The 20,217-nt window shown below is 42.0% G+C and overlaps 1 protein-coding gene across 18 annotated transcripts in view; it reads right to left on the bottom strand.

Annotated features, from left to right (window-relative positions):
- DOCK10 (dedicator of cytokinesis 10) overlaps positions 1-20,217 on the bottom strand; it is a 245,032-nt gene that overhangs the window by 150,514 nt on the left and 74,301 nt on the right. For all 18 annotated transcript variants that reach the window (XM_073359912.1, XM_073359918.2, XM_073359919.1 and 15 more), the window contains exon 2: positions 693-812. In XM_073359912.1, the coding sequence (XP_073216013.1) occupies positions 693-812 (120 nt within the window). The remainder of the gene's footprint in view (positions 1-692; positions 813-20,217) is intronic.

Genomic DNA, 20,217 nt, shown 5'->3' with positions numbered 1-20,217 from the left:
AAGGGCCAGATCCTCAGGGAGCTCTGCTGATTTATACACGTGAGGATCTGGCTGTACTGTTTTGAAGCATGCAATGAATTTACTTATTATGGATCCATAAATATTATTTTAATACCTTAACAGCTCAGTTAATTATTTTGGTTTTGCTTTATTTTGAAAATACCCAAACACCCTAGTCCACATTAGGTGACTACAAACTAAGCACAAATCAGGGCTGGGCTGAGGATGTCTGAAGCCTTGGGGCCACAGGGACTGAAGTACCTCTAATCATCATATTTTAATAATAAGGTCCATAGCTTCCTGGGGTACTATCAGACTGAATATCATTCAGAACCAGACTGGTTAAGGAATACTCTACGTGAGCCAGAATTGGGTATCTCTGCATACAAGTAGTTCCTGCTGCCTGGCAGAGCCAAGCTGAAAATGGCCTACCCTGGCCCATCATGCTGGACGCTGTCTAAGACACGGTAGATTTCCTGAGCTCTTGAGATATATATGGCAATCATTGAAGATATGCACTGTGTCTACTCTTGGAGAGTGCGAGGTGTGCAGCAGGGAGAGAGAAAGGAGTAAAAAGTGGCCCCAAAATAAAAGATATATGGACCAGTTAGGAGCCTCTTCTGTGACATTTGACCTTCCCACCATGTCTAGAGATTAAAAACTGTAAATAAAACACATTTCATTAAACTTACTGAAAAGTCATCATTGGGGAACAATATGAGATCTTTAAGAGGGTTGTCCTCAGTATTTCTTTCAATCTCTGTGATGACAGTTTCATAATCCAAGGGCTCCAAAAGTTTGGGTTTCTCCTGCTGTGGAATAAGAAAGCACAATATTATGTCTTGACTCTCATACTCTCCCTGAATTCACAAACTGAACTGGGTCTCATTTTCCAATACTCTTTGGACATTAAAGTATTAATGAGTTTTGTTATGCTCAGAAACAGCACGTTGCTATTGAACTGAGAATACCCATGTCAATACAGTATAAGCGAGCCAGGCAGGCCACTCAGAATGTTCATTTTCATCCTGATTATTTCCTGATAACCAATATGCCCTGGAGTTAACAGTGCTGTGCAGACATCATCACTGCACCCCACGGCATCATGATAATCTACTCATTACTCTCCGAAATTTTCTTTATTTTAATACAAACCATTTGAACTGCATATGGACAATATTATTTTGAGTGAATCAACTGCAGAATGAATGACCTACTTTAATTTCAATTGTTTCCATTAGCTGAGTACTGATTCACACCCTTGCTCTCTTGTTTTTTGCCACTTCTTAAATGCTGGTCGCTTGCTAGCAATAAAAGTACCACTGCACTATTTTACTTGGCAATGATCTAGTTCCTCTGTCAGGATAAACTATTTGGCAGTCAGCCCCATAGTTTCTCCAGTCAGGAACTGGATTATTCCCTCGTAAACCATCATAATAGTGCTATTATTGCCCAAGTGTGGGGTTAGTATAGAAAAATTCTCAGTGGAAACAGCCAAGAAGAGGTGAATTCACAGTGCCTCAATATACAGTACAAAAATAGAGATGGAAGAGCCCACATACCGTGCAAGCACACTTTCAAAAATAAAAACCTCAAGGGTCAGACAGAGTGTGACAAACCATCTTCTCATTCTAAGAGTCTTTTTGTAAGTATCAAAGAGACTAAGATGGGGAGGAGAAAAGAAAATGACAGAGAGGAAGAGAAAGTAGGGAGGCATGAGAGAGAAGGAGACAGCCCCACAGATGCATGTAGTTCGCAAAACCCACCTCTGCTAAAAGAACTCTAAGATCCAAGTTCTAGCAACATAGTGGTTGTCACTGAAAAGTCACCATTTACCCACAGTTATCACACTATGCTATCCAAGGTACTTCAGACCAGCATGTAACCATGGAGTTTCATAAAGGGACCCATCAAACAGGTTTCTCCAACACAGGATTTATCACTTTGGATCTATAGGTCTCCCTCTGTTCTTTGAACCTGCTTCATAGATATACAAGTCACAGTTATCCCAGAAATTCCTCCTCAGCACCTAGCTGCACCTCTCCCCAGCCCCATCTGTTAAATTGGATTCTTCTCTAGCTTTCAGAAATACCCCTGGAAAACTCAACTAAATAACAATAATACACTGTACAAAAGAGACTATAACACTGGGATCCACCCTAGCAGAGAATCAAAGTTGAATGGTTGATAGTGGAAACCCAATTTATAGGTAGGGAAATTCTCACTTTTTGTTCCTGCTCAAGTAGTTGTCTATGTAGTGCCCACTGACTTGGGAGGGAAAGACCTTTCCTGAGTGAGATGACCGGAAGACTGATGGGCAAATAAATCCTCATACTGTTCTGAGAACTTCTTCATAAGAGAGGGAAACTATTTCCAATTCCCTTGGCCAAAGTCCTTTTTTTAAAGAGAGGGAGCCTAGGTGAAAATTGGTTATAGACTCAAAATGCAGGGAAAAAGCTTTATAACTAAATTTAGACTCCATGGCAGGACTAGGGAATCAAATGTTAATTTTAGATAAGATATTTGACAAGGGGATGGGACTTCAGTATCAACCCATTCATTTTTCTTTGGACGGTCTCAAAGGCAGAATTTTGTTCCTGGAGAGTACTACCTGACAACACAAAACCCACCTCTGCTAAAAGAACTCTAAGATCCAAGTGATTTTTAGCTGTCTTGGTGCAATGTTTCTGACGGAACAGATCAATCACCCACATAGTATTATAGGCTTTGGAAGTGATTGGACAGAGAGTCACCTGGCGGATGTAGTACAGCTGCACAGGGAGAAAAAGTCATGAAAGCAGATGATTGATCTGCCGAGCAAGTTCAAACTGCAAGAGGAACCCCATTGGTCCAGATGTTAAATGAGCTGGGGACAAAATTGTATTGGGGTGGTCGCTGGTAACTACTGACTTTCTAATGCATCCCTATATGGTGGGTTGGCTCTCAGTCTGCATTCTCTCTTCCTCTCTCTGTCACACCAATCCCCCAAATGGCTTTTTGCTTCATACCTTCTCCTCCACCTTTGCTTATTTTCTTCTTTTATGTCTTCTCTCCTGGCAAAGTAAAACACTTAACTTTTCTTAGATGTTCCTGTTCTGTAAGGTTCTGATCAACCTAGTGACTTTAGTGAGTAATACAGTATATCAGGCCCTAAATCTCTCTGATGCCATAGCTTCTTGCATCCAAACATCAACACTTAATTTGAAAAGATCATGTTGATAGGTGGTGTGCTGATCACCTCATGTCATCAGCCACAGCAGCACAACTGGCTCCCATTGCCATCTCACCACTGAGAGCAGTCTGAGAGTTCCTTTCTATTTATGGTAGCTCATTTGGACATCAGTATTGCCAACCCCAAGTGTTCAACAATCACAAGTCGGCCTCTCCAAAATTAAGATGGACTTAAAAATCATGATTTTTAAAAATAAATAAATAAATCTGTCCTTTTTGTTTGCTTTGATTTTGAACCTTTAGGGTTCACTTTTCTCTGCAATTACCGGGACTAGAAACTTTTTAAGGATTCTCACATAAACACATGACACCAGGAGCTGGAGCTTTAAGAAAACATTAACTATTATGACACTCATGATAATATCATGAGAGTTGGCAACAATGGCTCTTCACCACAAGTCTAGTGTGTACAGTTATCTTACAAATTACAGCTCATGAGACTCTAAAGACAAATTTTCTAGTATTCAAATCGCTGGGGAAGAGCCAATATGAATCTGGAAGAGGATTACATGTAAGTGCTGGGTTGGAGATTTTTGGTACAAAGTTTTCAATTCTTGTCATACAATCCCCTCCCCCCTTTTTTAAAATTGACATAAGGCATCTGAGATATAAAGAAGAAATAAGGTGTAACCAACAGCGATGACTAAAAAAGGAGAGTTAAACTAAAAGTGCTATCTGAATCGTGATGGAGAAATGTCTCAGACATGTATTATTTTTCTCCTGTTTGGTGGTTCTGCGAACATGCAGACTGACTTTTCTCCAGAACATTTATACTAGTGTGATAGGCATCACCTCTCTCCCCAACCCTACACTGTCTCAAGATATTGATGCCCCCCAATCTATTGAAATTATAGAGAATTTTTTGCATTAGGGCTATATGACAACTTCTAGCTCCCTTAGGTTTGCCACACATTAATATTATGGGATGTTGCATTCCAGTCTCCCTGTGTGTGGACGTGTCAGGCAATATGACTGTGCAGATCAGGTAAATATGTGCCAAATCATACCCTCTGTGCCAATAATCTGAAGAATGACCAAGGCACTATTTGGATATCAACTCACAGAACATCTTATAAATCAAACTGAGAGTGAGTAGAGCCTAAATCACGAAATGAATAGTCAAAGGGCTTTCCTAAGCTACCAATGCACTGAGATGAGCAGGGGAATTCCACAGATGTCAGGCCATTCTCACAAAACTCAGCGTGCTTTGTGATATTCCCCAGTTCTCTATTCAACTAAAGAACACCCTGTCTCTTGGGGAGCTATAGAACATCTGAAAATTCCTGTGAGGTTGGAAATGGATTATTAGATCTACTCCTGACCCTTAAAAGTGGAGCTTCAAACTCACAGAGATCACACACTGGGGCCACTCTGCAGCTCAAGGAGAGGAATGTAGATGCCATATTGGCCCCTCCTTCCTCCTCAGAAACTGAAAAGTGCTCAGACTAGAAGATCCTCTAACGTTAGGATCCTGGAGCACCATCACACTCAACATTCCAACTTGCTTTCTTTTTGCTCTGACAGATTTTAGGGCATTTAGATGCTACGAAGATGGGTGTTGTAGAAAACCCTAAAGCATAAAGAAAGGGAGAGAGATTTCAACAGATCTTCTTCAACAGAGAGTATTATTTGGCAGAGGATCTTTAACTGAAGTCAGCAGAGATCTTCAGATGAACTTTTAGGGATCAAAATCTAATTCATACACATACTTTGATATCAGTGCAGCAACATGATATTGCAAAATACCAATATGAAGTATAAATGCACCACAATGTCATGATGTAGAGTCACTACGCAACAGCATGATAAACTCCCACAAAGCATCATGCCATGTTGTCTACACACTATGTCATGACATCCCATCATAGCACTGTAGCCTAGCATAAGAGAGAAAATGAAAATACAGTTGTCCTTCATTCAACTTTTATAAAATATTGATTCTTGGTGTCTAATTGGTTCAGACTTTGGTGACAGAGAATTGGATGTTAAATAGTGATTTATATTTCCCCTTGATTTGTTTTTTTAATTTTCATGATGACTTTCTTTTCTACAATTTTTTGAATGCACAATGACGTTAACAGGAAGGGGTGAAAAACAAAAGATTACATTAATTATTCTTTGATTTCCAGGCTTTAAGCCAAAGCTCTCTGACGAATGCAGTTAGACTCAACAATGTCAACTGCTGTTTTCAATAATTGCTAGCAGACCATTCAGTGCAGCACTTAAATATTTATGTTGATGTTTTCCCACCAGTATACACGGCAATAAGCAGAGACAAATGTTATCTTTTTTTTGCTACCATGAAATTAAAACAAGAATGTATAAAAGATGCATCACTGTATTTTGAGGATCATGGACAGCATATGCTATATATAATTATAATTATAATTGCAAAGAAACCCTGTTAGCATTTCTGATGATGTAAAATAATCCATTCTCTTCAACACACTGGTTTAGTCCTCTTTAACTCTACCTGCTTTAGAGAGAATTATGTCTATCTGAAATTCCTGACGTCAAAGCATCAGTGTGTAATAAGCTCATGAGCTCCTTCTGTACAGATCCCTGCACCTTGAAATATTAAGATCTCTATATTCTCATTAATGTTAAGACTGTGCAATGTAAATACCAACTCTACTCTCTATATCAGTGGTTTTCAACTAGGGGTACGTGTACCCCCGGAGATACACAGAGGTCTTCCAGGGGGCACATCAACTCATCTAGGTCTGGTCTACACTAAGAGTTTATGTCAGATTTAGCAGTATTAAATCAAATTAACCCTGCACCCATCCACACAACGAAGCCATTTTTTTCAACATAAAGGGCTCTTAAAACCGATTTCTGTACTCCTCCCCAATGAGGGGATTAGCGCTGAAATCAACATCACCGTTTTGAATTAGGGTTAGTCTGATGCAATTCGAAGGTATTGGCATCCGGGAGCTATCCCACAGTGCACCATTGTGACCGCTCTGGGCAGCATTCTGAACTCGGATGTACTGGCCAGGTGTACAGGAAAAGCCCCGGGACATTTGAATCTCATTTCCTGTTTGGCCAGGCGAGCTCATCAGCACAGGTGACCATGCAGTCCCAGAATTGAAAAAGAGCTCCGGCATGGACCGAATGGGAGGTACTGGATCTGGTCGCTGTATGGGGAGAGGAATCCGGGCTATCAGAACTACGTTCCAAAAGACGAAATGCCAAAACATTTCAAAAAATCTCCGAGGCCATGAGGGACAGAGGCTACAGCAGGGACGCAACACAGTGCCACGTGAAACTTAAGGAGCTCAGACAAGCGTACCAGAAAACCAAAGAATCAAATGGACGCTCCGGGACAGAGCCCCAGACATGCCGCTTCTACGCTGAGCTGCATGCAATTCTAGGGGGGGGCCACCACCACTACCCTACCCCTGTCCGTGGACTCTGATGATGGGGTACTCTCCGCCATGCCTGAGGATTTTGCGGATGGGGAAGATGAGGAGGAGAAGGACGAGCTTGAGGAGAGCACACAGCACACCGTTCTCCCCAACAGCCAGGATCTTTTTATCACCCTGACTGAAACACCCTCCCAACCCAACGAAGCCGGAGAAGGGACCTCTGGTGAGTGTACCTTTTTAATATATAATACCTGTTATAAAAGCAAGCGTATTTTAATGATTAAGAAGCCCTGAGGACTTGGGATGCATTTATGGCCAGTACAGCTACTGGAAAAGTCTGTTAACGTGTCTGGGGATGGAGCAGAAATCCTCCAGGGACATCTCCATGAAGCTCTCCTGGAGGTACTCTAAAAACCTTTGCAGAACGTTTCTGGGGAGAGCAGCCTTATTCTGTCCTCCATGGTAGGACACTACCACGCCATGCTAGTAGCAAGTAATCTGGTATCATTCCATGACAAAGCCTGGCAGCGTATGGTCCAGGTGTTTGCTGGCACTCAAGCAACATCCGTTCTTTATCTCTCTGTGTTATCCTCAGGAGAGTGATATCGTTCATGGTAACCTGGTTGAAATAGGGGAATTTAATTAAGAGGACATTCAGAGGTGACTGTTCCTACTGGGCTGTTTGCCTGTGGCTGAAAAGAAATCCTCCCCGCAGTTAGCCATGGGGTGGGGGGGGCATTGGCACTGAGCTGTTCACGTTTGGCTAGCAGGGATCTTCCCTGATACCAGCCATGTGGTGGGGTGAGGGGTAAAGTGATCATCCCAGAGAATTGGATGGGAGGGGTTAGTTTGGTTTCTGTTGCTGCACGTTTACAGGAAAACTGCAGCACTAAATGGCCAACACAACATGCTTTGCTTGGTACGGGAGAGGAGGGCGCTGCTGTTATGAAAGTTGCAGAAGCCGAAAGACTATGGCTTACCATGGCCGCCTGCAAGCCGAATTCTGTTGCCTGGCAATGCGTGTGTGATCTCTAACACCAAAGCCGCAGGCACTCAATATAAGGTGCAAAATGAGACCTTGTACCAAAATCACATGTGCTATATAATATGAATAGTGTTGTTCACCGTGAAAGAGTATAGCCATTGTTCTATAAAATGTATCTTTTTACATACTTCACTCCCTTTTTTTCCTCCAGCAGCTGCAAATGTTTCAAGCCTCCCTTCTCCTTCCCAAAGGCTATCTCAGATAAGGCGGCGAGAAAAAACACATGCGTGATGAAATATTCTCTGAGCTCATGCTGTCGTCCGGCACTGACAGAGCTCAGCAGAATGCGTGGAGGGACACAACAGCAGAGTACAGGAAAATGGCAGATGAATGTGAGGAGAGGTGGCGGCAGGAAGATCAGAGGAGGCATGAGGCAACGCTGGGGCTACTGAGCGATCAAACGGACATGCTCCGGCGTCTGGTGGAAGTTCATGAACGGCAGCAGGATCACAGACTGCCGCTCCAGCCCCTGTTTAACCACCCTCCCTCCTCCCCAAGTTCCCTAGTCTCCGCACCCAGACGCCCAAAAACGGCGGGGGGGAAGGCTCCGGGCACCCAACCACTCCACCCCAGTGGACAGCCCAAGCAACAGAAGGCTGTCATTCAACAAGTTTTTAAGTGGCCTTTTCCTTTCCTCCTACCCTCCTCCCACACCCCACCCAGGCTACCTTGTGTGTTATCTCCCTATTTTTATAATCAATTAATAAAGAATACATGTTTTTAAAATGATAGTGACTTTATTTCCTTTGCAAGCAAGCTGTGATCGAAGGGAGGAGGGCGGGTGGCTTACAGGGAATTTAGAGGCAACCAAGGGGGTGGGTTTTCATCAAGGAGAAACAAACAGAAGTGTCACACAGTACCATGGCCAGTCATGAAACTGGTTTTCAAAGCTTCTCTGATGCGCACCGCTTCCTGCTGTGCTATTCTAACTGACCTGGTGTCTGGCTGCACGTATTAAGCGGCCAGGTGATTTGCCTCAACCTCCCACTCAGCCATAAACATCTCCCCCTTACTCTCACAGAGATTGTGGAGAGCACAGCAAACAGTAATAACAGTGGGAATATTGGTTTCGCTGAGGTCTAACCGAGTCAGTAAACTGCGCCAGTGACCCTTTAAACATCCAAATGCACACTCTACCACCATTCTGCACTTGCTCAGCCTACAGTTGAACTGCTCCTTACTACTGTCCAGGCTGCCTGTGTATGGCTTCATGAGCCAGGGCATTAAGGGGTAGGCTGGGTCCCCAAGGATAACTATAGGCATTTCAACATCCCCAATAGTTATTTCCTGGTCTGGGAAGTAAATCCCTTCCTGCAGCCATTTAAACAGACCAGAGCTCCTGAAGACGCGAGCATCATGAACCTTTCCCAGCCATCCCACGTTGACGTTGGTGAAACATCCCTTGTGATCCACCAGTGCTTGCAGCACCATTGAGAAGTACCCCTTGAGGTTTACTTACTGGTTGGCAAGGTGGTCCGGTGCCAAAACAGGGATATGCGTTCCATCTATCGCCCCACCACACTTAGGGAACCCCATTGCAGCAAAGCCATCCACTATGACCTGCACATTTCCCAGAGTCACTACCCTTGTTAGCAGAAGGTCAGTGATTGCATTGGCTACTTGGATCACAGCAGCCCCCTCCAAATTGATTTCCGACTGACCGGTAGCAGTCAGGCATTGCAAGCTTCCACTGGGCTATTGCTATCATTCATGAACTGTGAGGGCTGCTCTCATCTTGGCATTCTTGCGCTTCAGGGCAGGGGAAAGCAAGTCACAAAGTTCCAGGAAAGTGCCCTTATGCATGCAAAAGTTTTGGAGCCACTGGGAATCATCCCAAACCTGCAACATTATGCGGTCCCATCACTCTGTGCTTGTTTCCCGGGCCCAGAATCGGTGTTCCACAGCATGAGCCTGCCCCAGTAACACCATGATCTCCAAATTGCTGGGGACCGTGGTTTTAGAGAAATCTGTGTTCACGTCCTCATCACTGCACTGCCGTCGCCTCCTCGCCTGGTTTTCAGGTGCTGGTTCTGCATAAACTGCATGATAATGCGTGAGGTGTTTAAAATGGTCATAACTGCTGCGGTGAGCTGAACGGGCTCCATGCTTGCCATGCTATGGCATCTGCTCAGGCAATCCAGGGAAAAGGGCGCGAAATGATTGTCTGCTGTTGCTTTCATGGAAGGAGGGAGGGTTGACTGATGACATTTACCCATAACCACCCGTGACAAATTTTTGGCCCCATTAGGCATTGGGAGCTCAGCCCAGAATTCCAATGGGCAGCGGGGACTGTGGGAACTGTGGGATAGCTACCCATAGTGCATCACTTGGAATATCAATGCTTGCCACGGTACTGTGGACGCACACCGCCGAATTAATGTGCTTAGTGTGGACACATGCACTCATCTTTATACAATCTGTTCCCAAAAATTGACTTCTGTAAAATCGGAGTACTTTCGTAGTGTAGACATGACTCTAGATATTTACTTAGTTTTACAACAAGCTTCATAAAAAGGCCTAGCAAAGTCAGTACACACTAAAATTTCATACAACTTGTTTATACTGTTCTGTATACTATACTCTGAAATGTAAGTACAGTATTTATATTCTAATTGATTTATTTTATCATTACATGGTAAAAATGAGAAAGTAAAAAAATTTTCAGTAATAGCGTGCCATGACACTTTTGTATTTTTGTATTTCAAGGGAGGTGTAACTTGGTGGTACACAAAACAAATCAGACTCCGGAAAGGGGTACAATAGTTTGGAGAGGTTGAGAGCCACTGCTCTATATAGTCAATTGTTAAGATTTGGCAAAGCTTAGCACTGATGTATTTTCTGATGGGAAATCCTGGCTGCTTTAGTTAGTAGTATATCTTTAGATGAAGGGGACTGACTGCTCAAATTTTCTTGTCACGGGCAGACAGAATCTTAGAATGTTAGGATTACTGTGTTTCTCCCCACCACTTTTGGCAGAGAGATCTGTAATGGAGTAGGGCTGATTTACAGCTTTAACCACCAAAAGATGGTCTGTCCTGAATTTAACTTGTCTGTTTCTTTTGGAAATGGACCAATTAGACAATCTTGCAGCCAAGATTGTATTACTTGGAATTAGATTTTTATAGTGCTTTTTATATTATCTATCTCAAATGAGAAATGAATTATAGTAGCTGTGCTAGAATGATTATGTGAATATAAAAGAGGCACTCACCATCACCCTACCTACTATAATAACTACTTATGACAGCACCTTTTACTATCCAGAGAAAGTGTGTTGTTGAGGACAATGGACTCTTCCATAGCCTTTTTGAATAGTGTTGAGAGATCTATAATGCGCACCTGGGCCAATACCAGCAATAGATAATCTCCATTTAATTTCACATATGTAAACCAGCCCATAACTTTTCCACCAGTGATGTATCGCTTCATCAGCATTGAGCAAAATCCCACCTCCTACAATGAGATCTAAACCCATAATCTTCTCTTCCAGATGGAATGATGTTACTTTCTCAGCAATAATGACCCAAAATATCCACATAATTGATTTTACAGAAACAGATATGGTACATGACTGACTATGGCTTGCCAAAGGCTACAGGAACATTGTGTATTAATTCTGGTACCAATTTCTTCTTCATAATTGTGGGACAAAATGATTTGTAAACCATCTTCTTGAAGAAGCTTCTCTTTGAGTGCTAGAGAAATGATGTCAATGAGACTGCTAGTCTCTCAAGAGTCCTTCCAGGCAATGTTCTAATCCTAAAAACCAAACTGAATCCCAACTTCTGGTACTAAACAAAATATAATATAATACAATTCTATTACTATCTATCATTTTAACTGTTATATTATTATTTTTCATAGATACTATTTAAATTATCCAAAAGCTATAGGCCTGTATTCTCTTTTAGAGGCTTCATGCAAGAAAGGCAGAAAATCACCTGAAGTTTAAGTGACATAGATGCAGGGGAGAAAGAATTTAAGTAGATGGAACATCATTACCCAAACTGGAATATACTCAGGACTCCAGGATAGACCCTGTCTGCTCATGAAAAGTGCCATGAGATTTTTGGATGACCAACAGAGCCAGGACCTTAATTTTATATCTCATTCAAAATGTGGTGTCTAAAAAACAGTTCACCCTAACACCATGCTGAAACACTGAAACAAAACTGACTTGCAAGGAAAAGGGACATTTACAGAAATATCACTCCCTCAGGCACTGTGCTTTTTTTGGTCTCCCACCCAAATACTGACCAGGACCAATCCTGCTCAACTTCTAAGAGCCCCAGGTGACATGGCTGCAGAATGCTTCAACGATTCTTGCACTGTAACTTGAGCACTAGATTTTTTTTGGTAATCAAGTAGTGTATCTAGCATATTATACAGTTTCACATTTTTGACATTGTCTACCTGGATACATACATAGTTAATATTATGTCACCAGGGTGGGCCTATTTATATTAAATATCTCTTTACCAATCTTGCCACAGTTGAAGCTACTACGTATTTTTAACATCATGCATTTTGTAAATTTGGGATAGGACTGAATTTTAATCCTGGCGTTAGCACCGTTCACTGTAAGTATTCCACAACAACTACATGGCACCACCAGACTTGACAGTCATGGACGCTGGGGCATATCCAAATGGATGACAGTGAGGCTATGTAGTATCTGAGGTGGCCACATAATATCTACACGGTCACCCAACCCACCTTGCCTTCTACAAGGGCAGAGTAATGTGACTGCATAACCTAGCTATCAAATACAGTATAACAATTTGGTCCTGGAAGGTGATGTGCTACCATATGCAAGATTAGGAGGCAAGAGTGTGTGTGCGTGCTTGTGCTGATTCATCCCAACTTGAGAGACAGTCAGTGACAGTGGGACTGAATGGGCAGGATGGCCCACCACCACTTATGGCTGACAACCTCGAAGTGGAATTTCCATCCAGGAAGTGGAGACAGTGCTACCAAATGGAGATTAAGGTTTCTCCAACACTCCACCTAATAGTGTTTGAGCTAGAAGTATCAGAGAGCCCCACAGCTATATTCAAACCCTCTCTCACACCAGGCAGTTGACATCCTTCTCTTCCCTCCCACACATCCCCATCTTGTTGTGGCTACCACTGAAGAAGCCATGGGTCTACAGTCAGGGCTGGATTTATACCTTACACACATCTAAGCACAGCATCTTCAGTGTGCCACCCCCCATGTCTACAAATGACCTTTGTGTTTTCCATAAAAAATTAAACGAAAATATATATAAACAATAATTTAAATACAGTAGAACCTCAAAGATATGAACACCAGCGTTACAGACTTACACGTCTACCGGACACCCTGTGGACCCGTAAGTCCTCAATCAGACAGCAGTACGTGCATACACACACATGCAAAGCAAATACTGTACTACCTTGGGGCTAAAGCTTCAGCCACGGGGGGTTGAGACTGCAGCTTCGGGCTTCAGGGCTCAGGTCTTTAGACAGGGGGAGCACTGGGGCTCTGGGCTTCAGCTGTGGATCCGCTCCCAACTTCAGCCCACAAGGGAGCTCTGGGTTTCAGCCCTGCAGCTCTGTTCCCACCTTCAGCCCCAGGAGGGGTGTGTGTGTGCGTGCGCGTGTGCCGGGGCTTGGGGCTTTAGCTACAGGGGGAGAGCCAGTTTCAGCCCCAGCGCTCCCCCCGTAGCTAAAACCTCGAGCCCTTGGGTCCCCCTTCCCACTGAAGCAGGGAGCAGAGCTGTGGGGAACCCCAGAGGCACTCTCCCAGGTTTAAAGTGCTGAGCCCTGGTGCTCCCATGGGGCAGGAGCCCCAAGCCCCCAGCCCAAAGCTTTGGCACCCTGAGAATCAGAAGCCCCAACTTCCCCCCCACCCACAGCCTGGCGCCCCACACCCAGCAGCTGCAGCACGAACCCCCCCATGTGGCTGAGCTCTTCTTCAGAGTGACGGAATATTTCAGAGTTATGGACAACCTCCATTTCCAAGATGTTCGCAACTCTGAGGTTCTACTGTATTAACTTTTAAACTTTTAACCTACTTTTTAACTTTTAGGTGCCCCTAGAATGCCAGACCCCTAGGCACATGCCTGCTGTGCCTAATTGGAAATCCGGCCCTGGCTACAGCAAGCAGTGAGAGAGAGAGCCAGTTTCCATGAAGGATAAGCTTTCGTGGGCTAAAACCCACTTCATTGGATGCATACAGTGGAAAATATAGTAGGAAGATATACATATACACAAAGAGAACATGAAAAAAATGTGTGTTGCCATAAACACTATAACGAGAGTGATCAGTTAAGGTGAGCTACTATCAGCAGGCGAAAAAAACCTTTTGTAGCGATGATCAGGATGGCCCATTTCCAACAGTTGACAAGAAGGTGTGAGTAACAGTGTGTGGGGGGGAATAAGCAAGGGGACATAGTTTTACTTTGTGTAATGACCCATCCACTCCCAGTCTTTATTCAAGCCTAATTTAATGGTGTCCAGTTTGCAAATTAATTCCAATTCAACAGTCTCTCATTGGAGTCTGTTTTTGATGTTTTTTGTTGTAATATTGCGACTTTTAAGTGTGTAATCGAGTGACCAGGGAGATTGAAGTGCTCTCTGACTGGTTTTTGAATGTTATAATTCTTGACGTCTGATTTGCGTCCATTTGTTCTTTTACGTAGAGACTGTCTGGTTTGGCCAATGTACATGGCAGAGGGGCATTGCTGGCATTGAAAGGTGTGGTCTCCCATAGCTTTCAGGGATTTTAGTGACACATAAAGCCAGAGATCTTTTCCAGGGATCACGAAAGATGCTTCAGCCTGTGCTTAACTTTAAGCATATAGTGAAATCTTGTTTTGGTACTTAAAATTACATGCATGCCTAAGTGCTTTCCTGCATCAGGGCTATATATTTGTATGTATATCCCATATGGCTAGGACTTGACATATCTACAATGTCCGAATACTATCTGTAATTCTACCTAATGTCTACAATTAAGTAGAATTACAGATAAGGTTTGGAATAATATTCAAAAGAACAAGAAAATTAATTGTTTGGCCCACTTTACAAAGTAGGTGGAAGTTTAGCTCTAAACACTTTGGGGAACAGGATAAATAAATCTCATACAATAAACCAATTGCTGGATTTACCATTACTATACAGGTGGCATTATGATCCCTAAACATATTGGTGAAATTTTTAATTTAATTCATTAAAAATGTAGACTTTTTTTATTCTTCAATTTAAAATGCTGCTAGCAGGTTTCTAAATTATAAATATTTCACAGGTGTTGACTAAATACTTGTTCGTAGGTAACTTAGGGTGAAAAATGTCTTGTCAATATCCTAGGGTTTATAGTTTTATTTACATAAAACATCCCTTGGCTCCAAACAGCTGCTCCATTTGTTCTCCCTTTATATGACACTAATCAGAACGGAATATAACAACACTGGCAAAATGTTTTCTTTTAAAGCCATCACGTTAATTTCAACCTCAAAGCCATTATGCAGAGGTGACAGAATCCCATGATGATTTTTCACTTCACCTTCATAGAGTCTGAACACTTGGGTTGTATATAGGGGACAGGTGGCAGGTTTGGGAGGAGGATATCAAACCCTGGGCCAGAAAATTTGGCTGCAGCAGAGCTGCCCCATAGCAGCTACTTCACGCTGTGGAGGGAGGTGTATCTCTGCCTTCCCTATGGATCATAGTGGGGGACTCTGCACTAGCCCTGATTAAGCTATTGTGTCAGGGTTGTTTGACAACATGCTCAAGAGATTCACAATTATATGGATCCACTGTCTCACATAGGAATTAAAGTGGCAGTGGTCCACTGGGCCTGCTGGCAGGTTGGGGTGGAGAATTCTATCAGCGGTTTCAGCACAAAGCTCATTTAAACAGGCATTTTGGAGGTAGTGTAAATTTCACCCATATAATACTTGGAGAATTTACATTAATGATGTCTGCAAAAGCTTAAGAAAGGCTGTCTTGGAACAACAACTTTGCTGAATTATGAATTGGCATGGCCAACTAATACTACTGCAAGTATTTTAAATCTGGGTTATGGCTAAATAGAGCACATTTCTGTTATTTGCATTCAGTCAGGACACACAAGAGAAGTATGACATACACACCTAAATGGATTGAAAGCAACAGGCCACAACTTTAGTTTATTTTTAATATTAAGGACACAGGTTGGCCACCAGGCATTAATCGGGTCCAGCATGGGTTGAATAGTCTGATGTCATACAACAAAGGAATGGGAATTAGCTCCCCTACCCAAATCCCAACTTCTGATTCAGCTTCACCCTGCCACCCTCCCACTGCATGGGAGAATGCGGGTACAGAAGAGGAAGACCTCAATGTTTGAAGATTCAAGACCTCCTCTCACCCCACAGGCTAACAGGGTCCATCCGTCCCTCTTGGGACTGTGATCAGGATCACCCCAGAAGCTGGCCTTTTGATCTGCACTGGACACCAGCCACAAGTTGCTAAAATATTTACTAATATATCTCATCCCTTCCTATTATGTTATTTTACCAAGCTCTGACAACTAAGCCCTGTAGAACAAAGCAGGAAGGGCAACTTGCACCAGCAAGAATGGCTATGGGCCCACAAATAACAAATGGCTCCCTACCTCCCCTGGAATTGGCCAGTGGGTGTTTTAGAGCAGTGGAGTCTGCCCCAAACCAATCTATCTCTCCCCAGCTCCATCCATGGATATTTTCCACCTGTGTTCTGGGCATGGAGAAAAAGAGTGAGGGCTCTATTGCAGGAGAACATAACTCACTCCAAACAGGACCCCAGGAGTGGTCATTCCTCTGCCAGTCCAATCTGGCACACCTCCTCCACTAAGACAGGAAGTGGCATGTGCACTACAAATAGTAATACGTAGCATTTGGATTAAGAGATGGCATGTCTGTGAATGTGTGCAACACTGCCAATCGGAAATATTTAAACATCAAGAATGAGGCCTCTAAAATCATGAGATTTTTTAAAATGGATTCTTTTTATTTTTGAGCCTTAGGGTACAGTTGGATTATGTTTTCCAGTGTTTGTCTGGAAAAAAGGAGGGCTAGAAACTTCTTTTTTTATATTTTTCTTTTCTTACATGAAAACTGAGAGGCTTTCAACATCAAATGAATCCATAAGTTGGAGCTTTAATCAAAACACCAAATATCATGAGTTTCATGATAAAATCACAATAAGTGGCCAAAGAATATGTTTTGGCAGGGGTAGGTTTTAAATTTTCCTTTAGTTTTGATCTGGGACATTATAAAACTACTGTTAAATAGTCCTTTAAAATGCTGTACCATCTTATAAATCTCTGTAATCAAAAGCAAAAATACACATAGCACAAACTCTTATATCCACTCTAAATATTTAGCAAATATTCTTTAGAGATTGTTCTATGCAGTATTTAATAATATGTCATTGTCATACAATGGAGATCTCTCTTATTTCTTCTATCTATTCTGCAGTCAGTTACAATATAGTCAATTATATCTACTTTTCATGCAGTGTATCTCAATAAATAATTATATTTTACTATGTTTTTCTACATTCTATCAAGGATTCATTTGTAAAAGTGATCACTGGCTATACAAATGTCTTAACAGCCCAGACAGATATACAGGGCTTGTTTCCGCCCTCACACTGATGTTTATCAGGAACACCTCTAGTGAAATTAATAGTTACACCATTGTAAACAGGAACAGAACCAGGCCAACTATAGTGAACTCATCCAAAATCTACAGACATTCTAAATCATTCCGAGGTAATTAAGTATTTATAAAATAGTTTCTGGCAGATATTAGACAACCCGTTACAGCAAACACAGAGCCTGATCCTGTATATCGCTAATTGCTTCCTGGGAGGTGCTGAGCTCACTGCCTTCAGGCTGAGCAAAGGGTACTCCACAACTTGGATCCATAGCATCCTGACACACTGACGATATCTGCAGCCACTCTGGAAAGAACAACTACTGATTGACAGCAAAAACGCCCTTGGCAAAAGAATTTGTGCACTCCAGTTATGAAATATTGGGTTGAAAGACAGGCTGCAAACAGCAGAAGTAAATCTGAGGGAACCCATGTTTTGCTACTCGCCTAGGGACTAAACAAACTATGGAGAAATACACTGGCAGAATAATATGTGACAGTGGTTCCATCTTATTGTAACCTGAACTTAAAAAGAACACAGTTCAGAGCAAATGCCAGGCTTTGTTAAAAGAGAAAAAAAGAAAATCCCGCTTAAATGAACACAGAAATTACAACAGCCAGTCAGCTAAAGGAAAATGTAATAAGAATGTCTGGATGTCTGATTGAAACTGATGCTATGTACTGCTTCTGGATAACCTTTTAGTGTCCTAAGTCCCTTTTCCTTCAGAATGGCTAGATGCATAATTCAAAGGATACTGTTTTTATCATCTTCTATAAATCACTATTTATACTTTTGAGGGCCAGAACTTTAGTTGCTGTACATCAGTGTGGCACCATTAAAAATCAAAAGAATTAGGCCAGTTTACACTAGCTGAGGATCTGGCCACAAATGCGAACAAGTATTAGCAAATGTACTTACATCCATTTAAAAACAATGTGTTTACTTTCACTTCTTCTATTATAGTTTATCACTAGCAAGCTTGCGATCCTATTTTCCTTTAGGCCTGATGCTGCACTAGTGGTCATTATTCACATACATTAGGATTTGCAGGATGAGGCCAAAAGTCCTCTTAGCATAGGATTTTATGTGATAAATCATGCAACAGTGTCCCGCACCCATCAAAGTCTTATTGATTTCAATGGGACCAAGATTAAGCCCTTATTATAAAGCAACAAGGTACTATGAAGCTTAAATGTTGAGATCTATAAGCTATGAGAAATGCAGATTGACTATAAAAGGCTGACAAAAGGTATGAAGTTTTAGATTTCCCTTTATATGCTGTCAGAACAAAACAAGAGAGAGAGAATAATTATCATTAGCAAAGGCTAAAAGGAATAGTATGTTCTAAACGCTTCAGTTTACAAAAATTTCCAAAAAACACAAGTTTATTTCATGTGCCACAAAGACTGTGCTGCTTTGCAAAAGACATGTGTTTATTTCATGTGCTGCCAATTTTAAGGCTCTTAAGATGTTTTTGTTTTCAGGCACATACAACCTGATCCTGTACCACTGAGTTTTGCCACTAACTGGAGTAGACTCATAGGGCTAGAATTTCGAAGGACTTCAGCCTAAAGAAGTGCTCAGCAGCACTCAGTAGCCCCGGCTGTGATACTTTGAAAACCTGGCCATTTATTTCAGTACCCAAATGGGAGCCGAGATCTTCTGAAAATTTGCCTGCATTTTTTACAGGTTTCAGAGTAACAGCCGTGTTAGTCTGTATTCGCAAAAGGAAAAGGAGTACTTGTGGCACCTTAGAGACTAACCAATTTATTTGAGCATAAGCTTTCGTGAGCTACAGCTCACTTCATCGGATGCATACTGTGGAAACTGCAGAAGCATTTTTGAGTTCACTTGGAAGGCTGGCACACGGTGTCTTCAATTGCCTGACAATGAGCTAGCCCAACAAGAACTACATTTTAATGTTATTTTTGCTTTTATCCTAACAGCTGATTCATTTCCATGTCATAAAAATCTCCTACATGGCAGGCTGAGAGATATCTCAGCAAGCAGAAACAAAACACTTATCTCGGGGAACTGTGAACCTAAGTCTCAAGTCAACCTGGCTGACCAATTTTTAATGTATCAAAGGTTTGGGATTTTTTCCTCTTGAGGAAGCGCTAGTTAAAATAAATTCACTTCAAGCGTATTAACTTTTAATTAATTTTCTTACAATAACCAGAAAAAGGGGTCTCCACTAATATAAGAAAAAAAATACATGATATAACATATAAACCCAGGTCTTCCACAAATTTTCATAATACCGAGGAAAAGGACCTATTATCTCTCAAAGTAATGCTGTCATCTCAAAGCACTTTACAAAGGCCGGTAAGCTTTGACACCAAGGGAAACTTACATGTAGAGTGGTTAAGTGACTTGCCGAATGTCCCACAGTGAATTAATGGCAGGGCCAGTAGTAAATCTCAGAGATGAAATCCTTGCCCGATTGCAGTACATGGCAAAACTCCCATTGACTTCAATGGGGCAGGATTTCTACCCAGGTCTTTTTGTCCAGGCCCTCTCCATTTGTCCACACCACTGTAAAAGAATATTGGTTTTCTTTTTTTTTCCCCTCTCAGAAATACAATACAAACACAATCTGCATAGAGTCAGATTGTGATACCCTTATTCACAAAGAGCAGCACTTTACAAGTAGCACCATTGGCTTCAGTGTGTTACAAAGTATAATTCTGCATGAGTAGGAGTATCAGCACTTGCTTTATACACGTTGTGCTATATCATAGGTTCCGTCATACACACTGAGGTGTCAATGCTTTCATTTCATTCAATCATTCCTTGATTTTTTTCATATGGAGACACCAAGGACCAAATCCCATGCCCCTTACTACCCATGAGTAGGCCGCTGACGAGGATTTGCCCTGTGATTTTTAACGAGGCTTGAAAAGCAGTAGACAAAAGAAAAATAAAT

Source organism: Lepidochelys kempii, chromosome 9 (assembly GCF_965140285.1).
Source record: "Lepidochelys kempii isolate rLepKem1 chromosome 9, rLepKem1.hap1, whole genome shotgun sequence".
Lineage (NCBI taxonomy): Eukaryota > Metazoa > Chordata > Testudines > Cheloniidae > Lepidochelys > Lepidochelys kempii.
The sequence above is the reverse complement of the archived record's forward strand: the minus strand, read 5'-3'. Positions and strand labels throughout refer to the sequence as shown.